We start from the raw sequence: 17473 nt of genomic DNA on the forward strand, positions 1-17473 counted from the left end.
GGTCTGGCCTACAGACAGACAAAAGAGGCCAAGGTCGGTAACACACACACACACACACACACACACACACACACACACACACACACACACACACACACACACACACACACACACACACACACACACACACACACACACACACACACACACACACACACACACCACACACACACACACACACCACAGCTGGGTCACAATATAGATCACAGGCATATAACTGTAGTTGCTTAGGCTCAACCATGTGCACTGAGCTGGTCTTGTAAATCCAGCATGAAATTACATAAAGAGCAGCAGCACTTCTAGGAGAAGAGGAGAGAATGAGATACAGTAGAGCAGGAATGGCCAACCTGTGGCTCTCCAGCTGTTGTAAAACTACAAGTCCCAGCAAGCACTGCTTCAGTTTTGCTATTAGGGAATGCTAAAACTGTGGCAGGGCATGCTGGGATGTGTAGTTTCACAACAGCTGGAGAGCCACAGGTTGACCAGGCCTGCAGTAGAGTAAGGGCAAACGTGCCTCTGCAAGTATTAGGTCTAGGAGTACATATGGCCCTATACGTAGAACTCACACTGTCACATATAGTGTGTAAAACTGTTGCTAACTTCAAACCTTGCTGCCTGTTCAGTCCTTAGAGGCGCAAATGGAATTGGCCAGGCCTGTCTGACTTTGTCCAGTAGCCCAGATCCATAGCTTCTCTATGTTTGTTTGTGTCTGTGTTCCTCCCCATTGTTACTGAAGAAGGTTTGACAAATGTAATCAATAAACCCAAAAAGCAGAAAGTAGCTGAATAAGGCAGAAGACCTACTAGCTTAGCTCACTATTTCTAGGGTATTTCATCTACAGTCATTCTAATATATGCTATTCTCTTTGTCACACTCCTCCCCTTTGTGAGGATGAATTATTTTCATCTCTAAATTACTAAGCAGCAGCTTAGATGAAGCCAAGGTTAATGACAGTAGACAGAACAGCTATCAGAAATTTACAAGTTGGGAAGGTCAGAACAGTTTGTTAGCACTGGTATCGGTATCCAGTCAGAATGTCAACATGGTCATTATGTTGACATTGAGAAAGTCGACAGTACATTTTAAGGGATACGTTCCATATCCCAGCAGATGGGATTCCGGCGCTGGAATCCCAACACCTGTCAGAATCCCGGCATCCCGACCGCCGGAATTCCGAAGGTAAGTAGCGTGGTTATGGGGAGGGTTAGGGTTAGGCACTAGGGGGAGGTTAGGTTTAGGCACCAGGGAGGGAGGGTTAGGGTAGGTAGAGGAGAGGAGGAGGGTTAGGATACCAACTGACTGGTGTCTGTATCCACACCCTGTTGGGCTGCTGGTGTACCCATCCCCATTTTAGTGTTAGATTTAGGATTAGGCCTTAAATAGTGAAAAACTGCTTTGTCAACATTGTGACTGCCGACATTACATGCCACACACCCCGGTATCACCTTCTTTTGGCTATAAAATTAAATGGAACAACTGAAGGGTTATTAAATATTTTGCTTTTATGTTTAATTATTTTACATACAGTATATTGGCAATTATAAAGTCATTTTGCAGTGACATTTAATATGTTTTATATAACTGTACCTTGTAGAGGTTATGCTTGCATCTGTCTACATTGGGGGTCATTTAATCAGATAATTTCACAAAGGCCTCCTAAAGTGGTATATACAACTGTAACGTGTATCATGGACAAATAACACAAATAATTAATACACAAACAGTTAATATGTTGTAGTCCCTCCTGGGATCCAGTCAAAATCCCAACAGTCGGGATGCCGGTATTTAGAATGCCAGCGCCAGAATCCCGACACCTGTCAGAATCCAGGCGCCGGCATCCCGACGGTAAGTACTGGGGTTTCGGGAGAGTTAGGGTTAGGCACTAGGGGGAGGGTTAGGTTTAGGGTGTTTTAGGTTTAGGCACTAAGGAGGGAGGGTTAGGATACTGACCGACAAGTGTCAGTATCCTAACCCTGTCGGGGTGCCTGCGTTAGGATTCTGACCACCGGGATCCCGAATGCCTGCATATATAAGATACCGACATAATTTTATGTAATGATAAATTTGGTAATAGTGCAAAGTGATAATTTTGCCCCATAACTGTCCCTCCTCCTCCTCCATTAATTATGTGAGATAGTTGCACCCATCCTCAAACAATTATGTCCCATAACAGCCCCCCTCTGTAGTGCCCCTTATATAAAACTCCTAGTAGTAGTCCCCCTTATGCAGTGCCCCCCAGTAATGGTCCCCCAATGCAGTGCCCCTTATATAGTGCCCCCAGTAGTAGTCCCCACTATGCAGTGCCCCCACCCCTATGCAGTGTCCTTTCCATATATAGGACAAAGGCACAAACAAAAAAACAACAACACTTACCTGATACTCCGCTTCTGCCGCTGTCCACTCCTCCGTCCTTCATCTCTGCACTATGGGAGAGACGTCATGATGTCTCTCCCATCACCCACTGTGGGAGCTGGAAGGTGGAGCTTATGAGTGAGTTCCAGCTCGCCTCCGGCCGTGGGTGCAGCCGCCAATGAGGGTCTGTCTGACTCTCATTGGCTGCTCAAACAAATACACCGCTGCCGGGTAGTACAACTGTACTACCTAGCGCCTGTGTTTGTTTCTGTGTAGGGCGGGCCGCACTCACTGTAATAACCGTCGGCAGGCCACGGGGAACAGCTCCACGGGTCACCGGTTGAAGACCCCTGCTTTACACATTACCTTACCACCCACCGCTATTCAGTATGAGGCTAGATCATCCAAGGGGGAGCCGCATGTTTTGTTGGTGGAACAATTTCTCTAGCTAATTCAGCCCATGCTGACCGTGCTAGTACTGAGCATATCGTGACTGGGCCTCACACAGTAGGGGATAATTTTGGTTATTGTGCAAAGTGCTAATGTAGATTAAATGTAATGAATACATATTTATGACATTTAAAAAAACCTAATTTGCTGTGCTAAAAACCACAGCTAAAATAGGATCTCAAGTAATGGTTTTGTTTTTCATACTGGTTACAATAAATAGCTGGGTATCAGCACAATTTGACTGATAATAAGCCAGCACAGCGTAATCTCCTTCCTCTGTGTACAGTAAACTTTGCGGTCAACTCTATTTCTGCTGGAGCATCGCCAAACATTAGGTAATTAACTGGAGAATGTAAGTATTAATCTATGTGGAAGTATACACAGTATAACTAATTTATACATTATTAATCCTTTTACACCACAGCTAAAACCTGTGTTATTGCCGGGTTAACCCGGGTTGCTGCTAGGTGTAAAAGGAGTCCGGGTTGGATTCCCGGGTCGAGTGACCTGGCAATCCAACCCGGGTAGTTTGCAGGGTTTTACACAGGAACGATCAGTGTAACCCTGCAGTGTAAACGGGTAACCCGGGTCCCATTTACAGGATGGAGAGTTACGGATTTTCCGGCACTTGGAGATTGTCATCTACGAGCGCCAAAAAAAAAAGACCAGTTCCATTGCACCCGTGCGCAGTGTGAACGGCACCGCGGTCTGAAGGGGAACCGTCCCGGATCTGAAGCAGGAATTTAGTGTAAAAGAGGTATTATTGTGCTATATACACTATGGCCATGAATTTAGATTAAATGGCAATTTTGAGCCTAAACCTAAGTTTCAATTGTGGCCTCACGGTGTTAGCAGCATCAATATACTGTATGCAAGCATCTCCATGTGGATAATTAAGTGTAGCATGATGCATCTGCTCTAAAGATTTGATAGTGATGATGAGGTAAAAAGAAATGAACAATAAATAAAATAAAAAGAGCCCCCACCCTGTCATTTTGCGCTCTGATTACTATTCTGGTAATGGGCCACATTCTTTCATTTACATAAACTTTTTATTTTAACAAGTAACGATCATGGTTGTATATTTATACAACAGCTGGGAGAGATGAAAGTTTTACAAGGCGTAACTGGAAATGCCGCCCTGCTCTGAATAAGAAGCATCTCTCTTACTGTAAAAAGTTGCTCTTGCCTCTGATTCACCTCTCCAGGAATAGGGGGGCAAGTGTACACTCACTCAGTATGCCCTGTTTTATTGCACATAGATAGTAAAACAATGAAACAAAGCAGATTTTTGTGCCTGGCAGTTGGGCTTACGCCAATCATGTATTCTGGGAGGCAGTATATTACAGCACTGGCATCTATAAAACAATGGCAATATAGCAGTGCTATTAGAAAATAAATTGCATTGACAATAACTACATAATATCACCCAAACTGGGAGATGAAAATCCGCATTCCATACCAAAAATAAACACTTCACATTGTCAAATAAACAATAACAAATATTTTCCAGACATAAAGTGCATAAAAGGAAATGACAGTATAACATGTCACTTTTTTATGATAGCACATAATGAGGATTTTATTTATCGAATGTCGGTAAAGGTTAATAGTGCCACCAAGTGGACAATGTGAGAAGAATCACTACCTGATACATTGATGAAACACCTCTTTTGTATTTAATTATAATAATACAGTAGATACTCTATTGTAAATCTTTCTCTATACACTAAAAGACCACCACCCACTGTCATGTAGTCTTATTTTTACATAATGGAAATAATCACGTCATTATATATGGGTTCATACCAGGATCATTCCTGGAGCTGCATTGTGCCTTTGAACTAGCAAGGGATCTTTGTGACCTGTGTACATATTGCACGTGTTGATGTTATACCTCAGTAGGCGGAACGAGTCTAGTTGGCTCTGTAACAAAGTACAACAAGTGTGAATTATATGATAAAAAAAACAACTATATATATATATATGTTTGTGTTAAAACTATTGTTTAATGTTTCATCTGGACAGCATCTGGAATATAGATAGAGAGTAAAAAAGTCGACAATGTCTAGATAGACACCAGATGTTAGACAGGCAATAGGTCAACAGGGACAAAGTAAAAGTCAACATGGAATAAGGGCGACAGGCACAAATGGTCGACGGGGTAAAAATGTCGACATAAAAATGGTGTACACACAATTGGTTGACATATTTTTTGTTAGGGTTAGGCACCAACCAGAGGGTTAGGCACTATAAGGGACGGTTAGGGTCAGGCACCTACCCCGACGGTTAGGGTTAGGCACCAGGAGAGAAGGTTAGGGTTAGAAAAAACAGAATAATGTGTCGACCATTTGGCCCTGTCAATCTTCTATGTCGACCTTTACTGTGTTGACCTTTTGTCCCTGTCGACCTTGTGCCTGTCTAACATCTGGTATCTATCTAGACATTATCAACCTTTTTACTATATTTTATATTAAACCCATCTGGACAGCCCTATCCAGAATAGGTGCATTTTCAATACAATATTGTTGACATTAAAAAGGCTTCAATAACGAATATAATATTGTTAAAGTGTATATAATTGAAATAAGCTCAAATAAAAACATTCCACATGGAAGTGCCCTTTTCTGTGCATCTTGACTCACATGCTGCACATATAATAATAAAATACAAACACCACAGAGCACCAGAGCATATTATAATACATTGGGTTTAAGATGTTATGGGGCTGATGCACTGACAGTTGAACACAAGTTGGCTGTAATTGCTCCTCCATTGCGTGCATGAAAGTTAATGCTGACTTGCATACACCTCTGTGGCCGGACCACCCTTATGGTGCATACACAAGGTCAGATTTTTCTTCAGATCTGAACGATAACGATTTCAAAATATCGTTCAATCGTTCATATCTGAAGGAAAATCTGACATATCTGACATGTCTGAACGATGAACGATGCGCATTCCCGATGGTCAGATAACGATATCTGACATCTGAGGTGTTTGCAGTCAGTTTTGGACGATTTCAGTCATTTTAATGCAGTCAAAACTCGTTCGTAGTTCAAATCATTCAAATCATTTGCAAAATCGTTCAATCGTTCATCTGACACATCGGACCGTGTGTATGCTCCATTACTTCTATTCTTGGCTTCATACTTCATAGGTGCCATCATTATCAGTGTGCACACGCACCAACCATCTGATACCAGGCGTACTTACATATATACGCACAGCTCTGCAAAGCCTGCAATTCTGCGGATATGCCCTCACTGGTAAAGGTCCAAATCAGTTATGTGCCTTCAGTCACAAGTGGCGATGCGCATGGTTTGCATACAATTGCGTATTGCCTGTAGTTGCATCTGCTTGGACCCAGTGCATTGCATAGAGCAGGGGTTCTCAAACTTGGTCCTCAGGACTCCACACAGGTCACCTCTTCCAGGTCACCTAGCAGGTGCACAGGCGTATTCATTACTCACTGACACATTTTAGAAGATCCACAGGTGGAGCTAATTATTTCACTTGTGATTGTGAGACCTGGAAAACATGTACTGTGTGGGGTCCTGAGGACCGAGTTTGAGAAACTGTGGCATAGAGTGAACACACTCAAGTTACGCTCCATAAATGGACATGCTCAACAGTGCATAAGCCCCTATAACTCTAGGAGCCAGAGGAGGATTCTTCTATGTCATATTTCTTATGGAAGAAAGGAGCAGTAGGAAGGCTCGTCTATAACACATGTAGATCAAAGCTCTCACATAACAAAACAACTGATTTACTGCCATAAAGTAGCGGTAACAGTATATATAGGTAAAATTAAGTATACATGAAACGTTTTCAGGTTCAATGGACTACATACAATGAAACGGGCTTTCTATTACAGTAACACAAGATTTAAGGAGAACCCCACATTAATAAAACAAAAAACAAAGCGAGTGGCGATGGTTGTTAATTAGAAAATAATAATAATAATGAAATGGAGGTCATGATTATGTGTAGGCCTAATGTTAGTAGATACCCGGTGGAATACTCTTCTTGTTATTACAATGCTGTTTTAATTCACAAGACATATTATTATGCTGGGTATCCTAATAAATTTCACATACAGTGTATTGTTCTTCACCTTGTTACCTTAGGGCCTGATTTAGAGAAGTACAGAATTCCAATGTTCATGTAAATCTCTGATGATTGTAGATCTAGGAACCGCATTGTGCATGTGCAGATCTGGGTCTGCGATGTCGCTCACAGTGCCCCAAATGCCACACTATGATTGACATGCTGGTGCCCTTTGGGGGGTGGTGACGGGCAGCGTTCCAGAAAACGGCCCCAGCTGCGCGATGTCAGACATTCTGAGGGGTCACTCAGATGTCTGATGGTCACGTAGTTGATCTGATGCTTTGACTTTGGACGCAGCCATCAGATCACAGAAGCCGGCAGTGGGCGTCCATTTACTTAAAACTCCAAAGACACAGTGGCTGTGCTATAGTGTCCATCTCTGAATCAGGCCCTTAGCTTGCTTTTGCATTATTAAGTGTCCGATTTCAAAGGTGTAACTAATACATATTGTGATTTTGTATGTATTAAAATTAAACTGCACAGATATTATGACTTTTGGTTGGGACAGTCTATATTTAATTGACGCTCACATCTTATGTATACTGTGAACCTACATACACATATATCAGAGCCGTAACTAGAGTTTTTGGTGCCCTGTGCCAGAAAGAGCATTGGCGCCCCCCTTATTTTTCAAAGGGACATAATGCACCCAAAAAAGTGCCATGGCTTCATGGGGAAGGGCCAGGGAAGAGATAGGAGAGGCCAGGAGATGCTGGGGATGAAATAAGAGGAAGCTACAAGCAAGAATGATAATAAACAGAAATTTGACAGGCCCAAACAGCGCCCCCTGACCTGTGGTGCCCTGTGCGATGGCACCGGCCGCACTACTCTAGCTACGGCCCTAACATATATACACAGTATATTGACATGCAATCACTTATAGGCGTAGAGAGTAGTAGGACAAAATATGGTCATCCCTATACTGTGATGGTTGACCAGTACCATCCACCAGTCAGTGTGCTACTGTCGCTGCATACAGATTCCTCTGTCTAAAATACATTAAGGGGTCTATTTACTAAGCAGTGTTAGCAGACACAGTTAAAAGTGATAAGAAAGTGATAAGGTGCCAGCCAATCAGCTCCCAACTGTCATTTTTTAAACACAGCCTGTGAGATGACAGTTGGGAGCTGATTGGCTGGCACCTTATCACTTCCTTATCACTTTCCACTATGTCTCCTATTACTGCTTAGTAACTAGACCCCTCAGAGCGACTGGGCAGGGTATCCTTTCTGTCTTACAGCCACCAGACACTCTACGCAGCGTACCCTCGCTGTCTGGATCTGCCACTGAAGGACTAGCATTTTCCTTATGGTTACCAGGGCCACAACTAGGGGGGGGGCTAGAGGTGCACGTGCACCGGGAGGGGATTGCGGGGGGGTGAAAAAGCAGACTCTGCCATCTGAAAATGGCCGCCGCCGAAGAGGAGACTAATGCTAGAGGTCCTTACTGGACCTCTAGTGTCTGTCTCTTTCTTGGCGGCGGCCATTTTTGGATGGCCGTTTTCAGCAGATTCCATGCGGACTAGCTGAAAACGTCCATCAAAAAATGGCCGCCGCCAAGGAAGAGACAGATGCTAGAGGTCCTACTGGACCTCTAGTGTCTGTTAGCAGAGCGCAATGCACACAGCATTCCCGGAAGTGCCGGGAACAGTGGCGCTGCAGGGAGAGGATGCTGAGAGCTGCATCTTCTCCCTTCAAACCCCCCTGGCAATGAGCATAAACCCCCATGGCTCAGCATAAACCTCCATGGCAACGAGCATGGAACCCCATGGCAACGAGCATGGAACCCCATGGCAACGAGCATGGAACCCCCTGGCAATGAGCATAAATATCCTGACAACAAGCATGAAACCCCCTGGCAACGAGCAGGTAATTTTAAAGTAATTAGAAGCATTACTGTGGGGCATAAAATGGTGTCGGGCAAATATGTAAGTGGCACTTTGGTAATAGGCATTACAGTGTGTGGCATAATGTGTAATGGGCATTATGGTGTATGGAATAATGCAAGTCACTATACCAGGGACGTCTGAGTAATGCACTGCCTTATGGAGGAGCAAGGACAAAATCCAGGTACGGGAAGGGAGGGGAGCGCAAAATTGCTGCCTTGCACCGGGTGACAGATATCCTAGTTTTGGCCCTGTGGTTACTCAGTCTAAAACTGCCTCTAAAAGTAAAGCATTTTCTCCATACTCCAATACAGACAGCTCCTTCTACATTTTAAAGTGAGTATATCGATGGGATATTATGCAGCTCAAAAAACTGAAACTGCAGTGATTTCAGCTGCTGTGACAACATGGGCCCCACTTGTCTGCTGAGGTAAAGAAACACCTCCCTTCTAAAATATTAGCCTGCTGCAGAGGAGCAAAAGAGAGCATGGTGCATATCTTTAGTTAAGTAAAAACAGTCCAGAGGTTCCAGATAATGGAATGTGAGTGAACATCCATGTATGTGCGATGTGCATGTTTGCGGTTACTAATGACCTCTAATGTAATGTGGTGTTATTTTTGACCCCATATCAATGTTATGTGATCAGGGTTATCAAAAATTGGTATTTTTATGTTAGTTCTGCCTGATAGCGTCATCTTTGTGGTACACACCTGCATGCATGGCATACTTCTATATCGGTTCTTCTTTTCATACAAATGGTCTAGCTCATCTCTGTTGCGGTGTTCCTCGGAGTCCAGGGATGACACAACACACACAACAGTGATCTGCTCTGAGGACAAAGCCTTGTTGTTTATCAGCTGGTCGAACTCCAAGTCTGTTACATAGGGAACCTGGTGACTACTACACCTGCAGATACTTCCGTCCTCACCCAGCAGGAGTTTCTGTATGACCACAGGGCAGGTGTAATGGGACATGTGCCAGAGCTTCTCAGGGTCTTGTTCAAGAGAAGATACAGGAGCTGACAGGGCTGCATCTGCCCTACAGGAACAAGAGAAGAGCACAAAGATGCTTTCAGCAGAAGTGTAATAACAAAATAATACATATGTCACTGTCTTTATACGTAATGCAGTATGTATGCAGAAAATTGCTTCACTGATAGATTTTAATGTATAACACATGAATGTCATATATGTACTAAATATCTGTTTATCCCATCAATGTCCTATTTAGAGTTACAAGTCTTTAGATATAGCTTTTAGAATATAGAGCTTATCCATAAATCTATTGCAATTGCATGATGATGCTTATATTTGTTCAGGATGTGCTCAATTTGAGGATGCACTTATCTTAAAATAATACAGTATGCAGACATATTTCTGGGTATTTGCAAAGTACACATCTTTATTCTCAATACAGAGATGGAAGTAAATGGGGTGTACATCACTTAAAAGAAGCATGCATGAAAAAGCTGTGTATATTTTCCCATGTGCAGAAGTGTTTCATATCCAGCCTCATCTACGTCTGTCAGGGCCGTAAGTGGGCACAGCAGCACCAAGTGCCAGCGCCGCCCACTGAGCGCGCGATGTTACGATGTCGCACAAAGGGGATGTTACCAACAGCTCCGGTAAGTGCAGCGCTGCATATAATGTGCAGAGGGCCTGATTCAGACCTGGTTGCAAGCGCTGAGCGCTCGCAACCGGGTCAATGTTTGCCCACAGGGCATGCGCGAGACCCGGCTAACGACGGGTGCTCCGCCGCTCCTGGTCTCGCACCAAAGGGGGCGAGCTGTCGATGGTGATTGACAGCTCGCCCCCTTTGGTAGGCAGGCAGGGGGGGTGGCTGGCCAAACGGAGGCGTCCCAAAGGAACGCCTGCCGTTTGGGGGCGGCCCCACTGACATCACCAGTGATGTCAGTGGGAGAGCTTCCATCTCTATTAAAGCCAGAAGCTCTCTGGGGCTTGCGGCCACGAGACCCTACCACAAGGGTTTCATCGCAAGCCCGATGGTCACGATGGTCTTGACCATCGCGACCATCAACCTGGCCGCTCGCAATAGCTGTGTGTCGTCATAGCTGGTCACCCATAGCTATGCGAGCAGCCAGGAGGCCGAACCGAAAAAAAAAACCGCCCTGATTCAGAGCGAGCGCTCGTTCAGAGCGTCCATCTCTGAATCAGGCCCAGAGTTCCCATCTGGAGCGTCCACAGGACGCTCCGCTGGTGCTGCAGCAGCAATCCTAGTTGCATGGTGCCTTTCCGGGCACCCTGCTAGCCAGAAGCAACAGATGTTGGGTGGCGACGGTGCTGTCCACAGAGCCTCCGCCCTCTGTGCGACGGCACCAGTCGCCCATAGATAGTTACAGCCCTGGTGTCTGTAACACATTTGCTTCTAGTCATCATCATCAGTGTGCACTTGCAACTGCTTGATTGAGATGCGTGAGAGTCTGAATCGCACATACTTGCATGCACCCATTTTCGGAGTATGCAAAAACGGGCACAAGTACAACTCTGCATAAGCCTCTTTATGTCCAACTGCAAATGATGCCACAAGAATGCAAGTACATACAGTATGTGTAGACTTGCCACATCATCCCTTTAATTCAGGACAAGTGAATTACACAGGTTCTTTGGCTGATTGAAACCAGGTGAAATGGAAACTTGAAGTCAGACAGCCACAGAATCTGTGTAATTCATATGAAACCTGAATTAAAGGGATGATATTGCCAGCCTACCTATGTGTAACTACTAGGAGAGATATTGTGCACCATCCACCAGACTAACGCTGACATAGATCCTGATTCAGAGCCGGTCGCTATTTGCGGTCGTTCGTTCCAAAAAAAGGGGTGGCTATTCAAATGAATCGTTCGCTCTTTGCGGTCTGTTCACGCCTCTATGTCTGAACGAGCGAACAAAACTTGCGGTCGTTTTTTGGATAACTACGCCCCCTGGCCGCTCACATCCTACGTCATGTCCGCTATTTATTAGATTAATCGAGTACATCGACCAGCGTATGAACTGCTCGCTATTCTTGTGGTTGGTTTTTCCTACCACAAATTTGCGAGCAGTTCTGACTATAAAATAACCCAGTGACGTGGTCAGTGACGCTGCTGTATTAATTATGCACACCCATAAAACGCCCGTTTTGACCTTTAAGCACGCCTGCGTTCTGATCTCCATTCCCCTTTTTCAAGCACCTTCCCCTGTTACCACCCACATACGCCTCCTCCTGTCACTCATATTAGCAGGCATTCGCTATTTAGCGAACAAACGATTTTCGGCCGCACTGACTGGTTCGCGCATGCGTATTACGATCCGTACGCATGCGCAGTTGGGCAAACATCGCTCGGAACGAACGAGCGGCCGCTTACGAGCGGCTCTGAATCAGGCCCATAGTATTTCGATTTAGGACCTTATTTTCATTTTTGTGTTTTCTCTCATATTGCATGTAAAGAGTTCAGTAGTTCAGTGTTGTCCATCCCCAGGGTGCCACCAGGTGCGGGGAGGGACACTGTGTGTGAGGCGTAGCCGTGTGCTGCCAAAAGGGGACGCGGTCTCTTGGATAGGGGCGTGGCCATGCAGGAAGGGGTGTGACCTAGCGGACAAACCCAAGTGGTCCTGTTATTACTGGGGGGCAGGGGAGGGGGCAGTCCTTCCGGCTCCCTCATAGTTGTCAGGAACACAGTGCTGCACTTATTATAAAGTGCAGCGCCTGGCTCCTGTCACTGAGGGGGAGTCTGCACCTTGGTGTCACCCCTCTGCGGGTGACACCCGGGTGTGGCCCGCACCCCCCTTGTAACGCCACTACAGTAGATTCAAAAAGTGTAAGGGGTATACCGTATAATGTCCACTCCACTGATACTGACCCACATGGTCGCTATGTTATCGTTGACGTTACATTAGATGGTCCTAAATACTACCCATGTAATGTTTATGGTCCCACCATCTATGATAGATCATTTTTTCTGGGATTGACTAATAACCTATATACTTTTGCAGATTCACAAATTATACTAGATGGATATTTCAATTTAGTCGCCTCCACAGTTCTAGACAGGATAAACCTCTCTCGTTCTCCACCTAAGCAACCTAAAATTGGGTTGAATTATTTTGCCACTCAGTTGGGTCTATTAGACACGTGGAGGGTGAGACATCCAATGGATTTAGAATATACATACTAATCAGCCACTCAAAGCATTTTCAAGACTTGATTATTTTTCTCTCTCTAACTCATGTTCTTCTATCTCTCAAACGCATTCATTAGGCCCATTTCTCTACTCAATGTAGACTACAAATTGTTCATAAAAATATTGGCAGAAAGGCTTAAGATAATTCTCCCATCAGTTTTACACCCCGAGGAAACTGGTTTGATATGGGGCCGAAGCTCAGTCACTAATATTAGAGAAGTATTAACTATTCTACAATTCTTACACAACTCCACTACAGATGATCCCAGGTTTTTTTTATCATTAGATGCTGTAAAAGCGTTTGACCTGATAACCTGGAATCATCTGTTTGAGTCACTCTATCACTTTGGCCTACCCCCACTCTTTATTGAACTTTTTACGCCTTATATTCTTCCCCCATTACTCGAGTCCTCACCAATAGGTACCTGTCCCCACCTTTCTATATTCAGAGAGGGACGAGATAGAGGTGCCCCATTTCCCCACTCCTGTTCACAACTGCCCTTGAGATATTAGCAATAGCTCTATGGCAAAATCCCGCCTTTTAAAAAAGGTATTAAAATTAGGGATCAAGAAAGTAAATTATCTTTATTTGCAGATGATATGAAGCTCTTTATTCGGATCCATTAAACTCTGCAATTCTAGACACGATTTCAATGTTTAGTTTATTTGCGGGATACAGTATTAACATAGAGAAATCTGAACTCCTCCCTATTAATGCTACCCTCTTTCTGTCCTCTCATCCTCATATAGCTTCTCTATTTACTATCACACCTAATAAGCTTAAATACTTAGGGACCTATTCATCATACTTAAACTTTCTCTGGAGGTAATTAGGTTTAGAACTCGCATGGAGTTCTACCTAATTACCGGAGGAATTCATCATTCCTTCTCTCCATAACTATCTATTCCGAAAAGCTGTAATTTTTGCGAAATAGATACTTTTCCCTGTCTGCTCTACCTTACCGCAGCTGGAAGCAGTGCTGCGCATGCGCTGTTACATCTGTAAAACCAGCGCATGCGCAGCACTGCGTACAGAGGGCCTGATTCACAGCCGGACGCTATTTGCGCTCGCTCGTTCAGAAAAAGGGGCTGGCTATTTAAATGAACCGTTCTCTCTTTGCGGTCTGTTCACGCCTCTATGTCTGAACGAGCGAACGAAACATGCGAACGTAATTTTGAAAAAAACGCCCCCCTGGCCGCTCGCATCATACGTCATGTCCGCTATTTATTAGATTAATCGAATACATCGAAAGGCGTCTGAACTGCTCGCTATTCTTGTGGTTGGTTTTTCCTACCACAATCATGCGAGCAGTTCTGACTATAAAACAACCAAGTGACGTGGTCAATGACGCTGCTTTGTTAATTATGCACACCCTTAAAACGCCCGTTTTGACCTTTAAGCATGCCTGCGTTCGGATCTCCACTCCCCGTTTTCAAGCACCTTCCCCTGTTACCACCCACAAACAGCTCATTCTGTCACTCAAAATAGCAGGCATTCGCTATTTAGCGAGCACACGATTTTCGGCTGCACTGACTGGTTCGTGCATGCATATTAAAATCTGTATGCATGTGCTGTTGTGCGAACATCGGTAGGAACGAATGAGCGGCCGCTTACGAGCGGCTCTGAATCAGGCCCAGAGGCGGTAAACTCGTGTTTCCCCCCCCCCGCTCACCTGCCCCTCCCTCCCCTCCCCCGTGCCCCCCGCTCACCACCCCCCGTCCAGCACTTACCTGCCCGCGCAGCAGCCTCTGGCTCTGTCTGCTATGTTGTCACGTGTTCTCCCAGCAGAACACAGTACTGTTTAGAAAAAAAAAATTTTTTTTTTTTTCCTAAACTTTATTGTGTCCTGCTGGGAGAACACAATGTCAGCATAGCAGACGGAGCCAGAGGAGAGAACAGAGCACCGGAGGGAGACGTCGGGGGACCTGCCCAGCTGGAAGCAGGTAAGTGTTACCTACTATACGCCACCTCACAGTGGCGGATACCGGATAGTAACACCATCAAATTCCGAAAATACATAATTTTCGGAATTTGATGAATACCATAATCTCCATATCACCATACTAATGTATGGGGAGTGTGGAAATTAACGCAGGGGAACTTAGCAAGGAGATATCAGTGATATCTCCTGTGCTAAGTGTGTTCATGAATACTAAAATAAAACGTTATTTTAGTGTTGATGAATAGGCCCCTTAGGCATTATTATACCATCCCAGTTATCTATCTTTAGTTTTCATTTTTCCCCATTACTAAACAAACTACAATCTCTGAGTTACAGTGATCAATGTATAATATTTCTGAAGTTAGCGTATCTTCTACAAACATTACCTTTTACACTAACAAAGGTTGATATCCTCCACTGTACGCAATTTTTTTTTAAATGTATCTGGCATTATCAGAAGCCTAGGAAGAGTCGCTCTCGTACCTGTATTTGCCAAAGACCAAGGGGCATATTCAATTGGGCGCGAGGTTTAGAGGGGTAAAAAACCTTGCTTCCCTCGTAACCAATTTTGGAATACCACGGGTATGTGTGCTCCTGATACCCGCGGTATCCAATTTTAAAAAAGTGGTTGCAGGGTTTTCAGCTACGAAAACTCTGCGGCGCGAGAAAAAAACAAAACAAAAAAACTTCACCTACCTGGCCGAGGGACTACGGTGGTCGCTGGGAGCCCCGGGGGCTGCTGGTAGGCTCCAGGGGCTGGTGGGAGGGGCAATGGTTGCTGGGAGATGTAGTTCTCCCAGCGCCCATTCCGGGGGGGCACACACACAACACTCATACACACATACACTCACTCATACACACTTACAAACACACACACACACACTGACATACTCACCCTACAGCAGAGGACACGGCTTCCGACGCTGGATGAAGATGATGCAGTAGACAGCGCTGCAGAAGGTAAGTAATTCTGGACTAATTAAGCTAATTGGATACTTCCAATTGCTCAATTAGTCCTGGGGGGGGAGGGGGGGTACCACCGGGGTCCTAGAGCATGACCCAGAGATTTTCCCCAAAAATAAAGATTTTGGGAAAAATCACACTTGCTCTGGAGGTGCGTGAAAAAAAACCTCCCCGGGCACAAAAATGAAAAAAGCACGCACCTAATTGAATAGCAAAAATCCCGCACCTGCATGTAAAACCTTGCAGGTGCGGGATTTTTGCTATTCACGCACCCAATTGAATATGCCCCCATGGGAAAACTTAGTGCCCCCCCTATGTTGAGGCATTTGCGAAATCTGTTTTGTTTCGTTAAGTGGCTGACTAGCTACTACATACTGATCACTACACTAACCCTGCATAAAAAGGAATTACCAAGTAATTTCTAGGGGTGAGCGGGTTCGGATTTCTGAAATCCGAACCCCCCCGAGCCCCCCCCGATCCGAGTCCGATCCGAGTCAGGCTCGACTTTTCCCGCCTGACTCGGATCTGAAATCGAGGCAAAACGTCATCATCCCGCCTTCCGAGTCTCGCGGGTTTTGGATCCTATATAAGGTACCCGCGTCGGCGCCATTTTCTCACTCGGCTGTGGACAGTGAAGAGGGAGGGTGGGAGTTAGGGCTGTGTAGTGTAGTGTAGTGTAGTGCTGCTTTTGTCCACTACTTCAAAGTCCATAGGGGCTGGCTGTGTTGTGCTGTGCTGCTGTTGTTAATAGGGGCTGTGTCCACTACTTCAAAGTCCATAGGGGCTGGCTGGACTGTGTTGTGCAGTCAGTTCTCCATAGGGGCTGTGTCCACTCCAAAGTCCTGTGCAGTGTCCCAGTCCTAAAGGGGTGCTGTAGTGTTGTCCAGGGGGTGCTCTGTCCATCAGGGGTGCTCCCCCCAAGTGCTAAAAAAAATAATATATTTTCTGTGTTTGTGAATTGTGTGCGCAGTAGCCGCACGTGCATCAACAAAGTAGTGCCAAGCGTGCGCCTGTGTCATAAGTAAAGGGCTGGCTGGCTTGACCGTTAAGGGTGCTGTAACCCCCGAAAGTACACTCCAGTCCAAACCAAAAAAAAAATTATTTTCTGTGTTTGTGAATTGTGTGCGCAGTAGCCGCACGTGCATCAACAAAGTAGTGCCAAGCGTGCGCCTGTGTCATAAGTAAAGGGCCGGCTGGCTTGACTGTTAAGGGTGCTGTAACCCCCGAAAGTACACTCCAGTCCAAACCAAAAAAAAAATTATTTTCTGTGTTTGTGAATTGTGTGCGCAGTAGCCGCACGTGCATCAACAAAGTAGTGCCAAGCGTGCGCCTGTGTCCCATAAGTAAAAGGCCGGCTGGCTTGTCCGTTAAAGGGTGCTGTAACCCCCAAAGTACACTCCAGTCCAAACCAAAAAAAAAATTATTTTCTGTGTTTGTGAATTGTGTGCACAGTAGCCGCACGTGCATCAACAAAGTAGTGCCAAGCGTGCGCCTGTGTCATAAGTAAAGGGCCGGCTGGCTTGACCGTTAAAGGGTGCTGTAACCCCCGAAAGTACACTCCAGTCCAAACCAAAAAAATATTATTTTCT

General features: G+C 45.1%; 1 protein-coding gene across 1 annotated transcript in view; it reads right to left on the reverse strand.

Moving 5' to 3' along the window:
- Positions 1 to 17473, reverse strand: part of LOC148538395 (uncharacterized protein C3orf20-like) — a 51875-nt gene that overhangs the window by 18150 nt on the left and 16252 nt on the right. Inside the window, exons 6-7 of the mRNA XM_088453833.1 lie at positions 9509 to 9836; positions 4612 to 4728 (exon numbers count right to left, since the gene is read on the reverse strand). Of these exons, the coding sequence (XP_088309959.1) occupies positions 4612 to 4728; positions 9509 to 9836 (445 nt within the window). The remainder of the gene's footprint in view (positions 1 to 4611; positions 4729 to 9508; positions 9837 to 17473) is intronic.

This window comes from Taudactylus pleione, unplaced genomic scaffold, assembly GCF_031769625.1.
Source record: "Taudactylus pleione unplaced genomic scaffold, aTauple2 ptg000040l, whole genome shotgun sequence".
NCBI classification, from domain to species: Eukaryota; Metazoa; Chordata; class Amphibia; order Anura; family Myobatrachidae; genus Taudactylus; species Taudactylus pleione.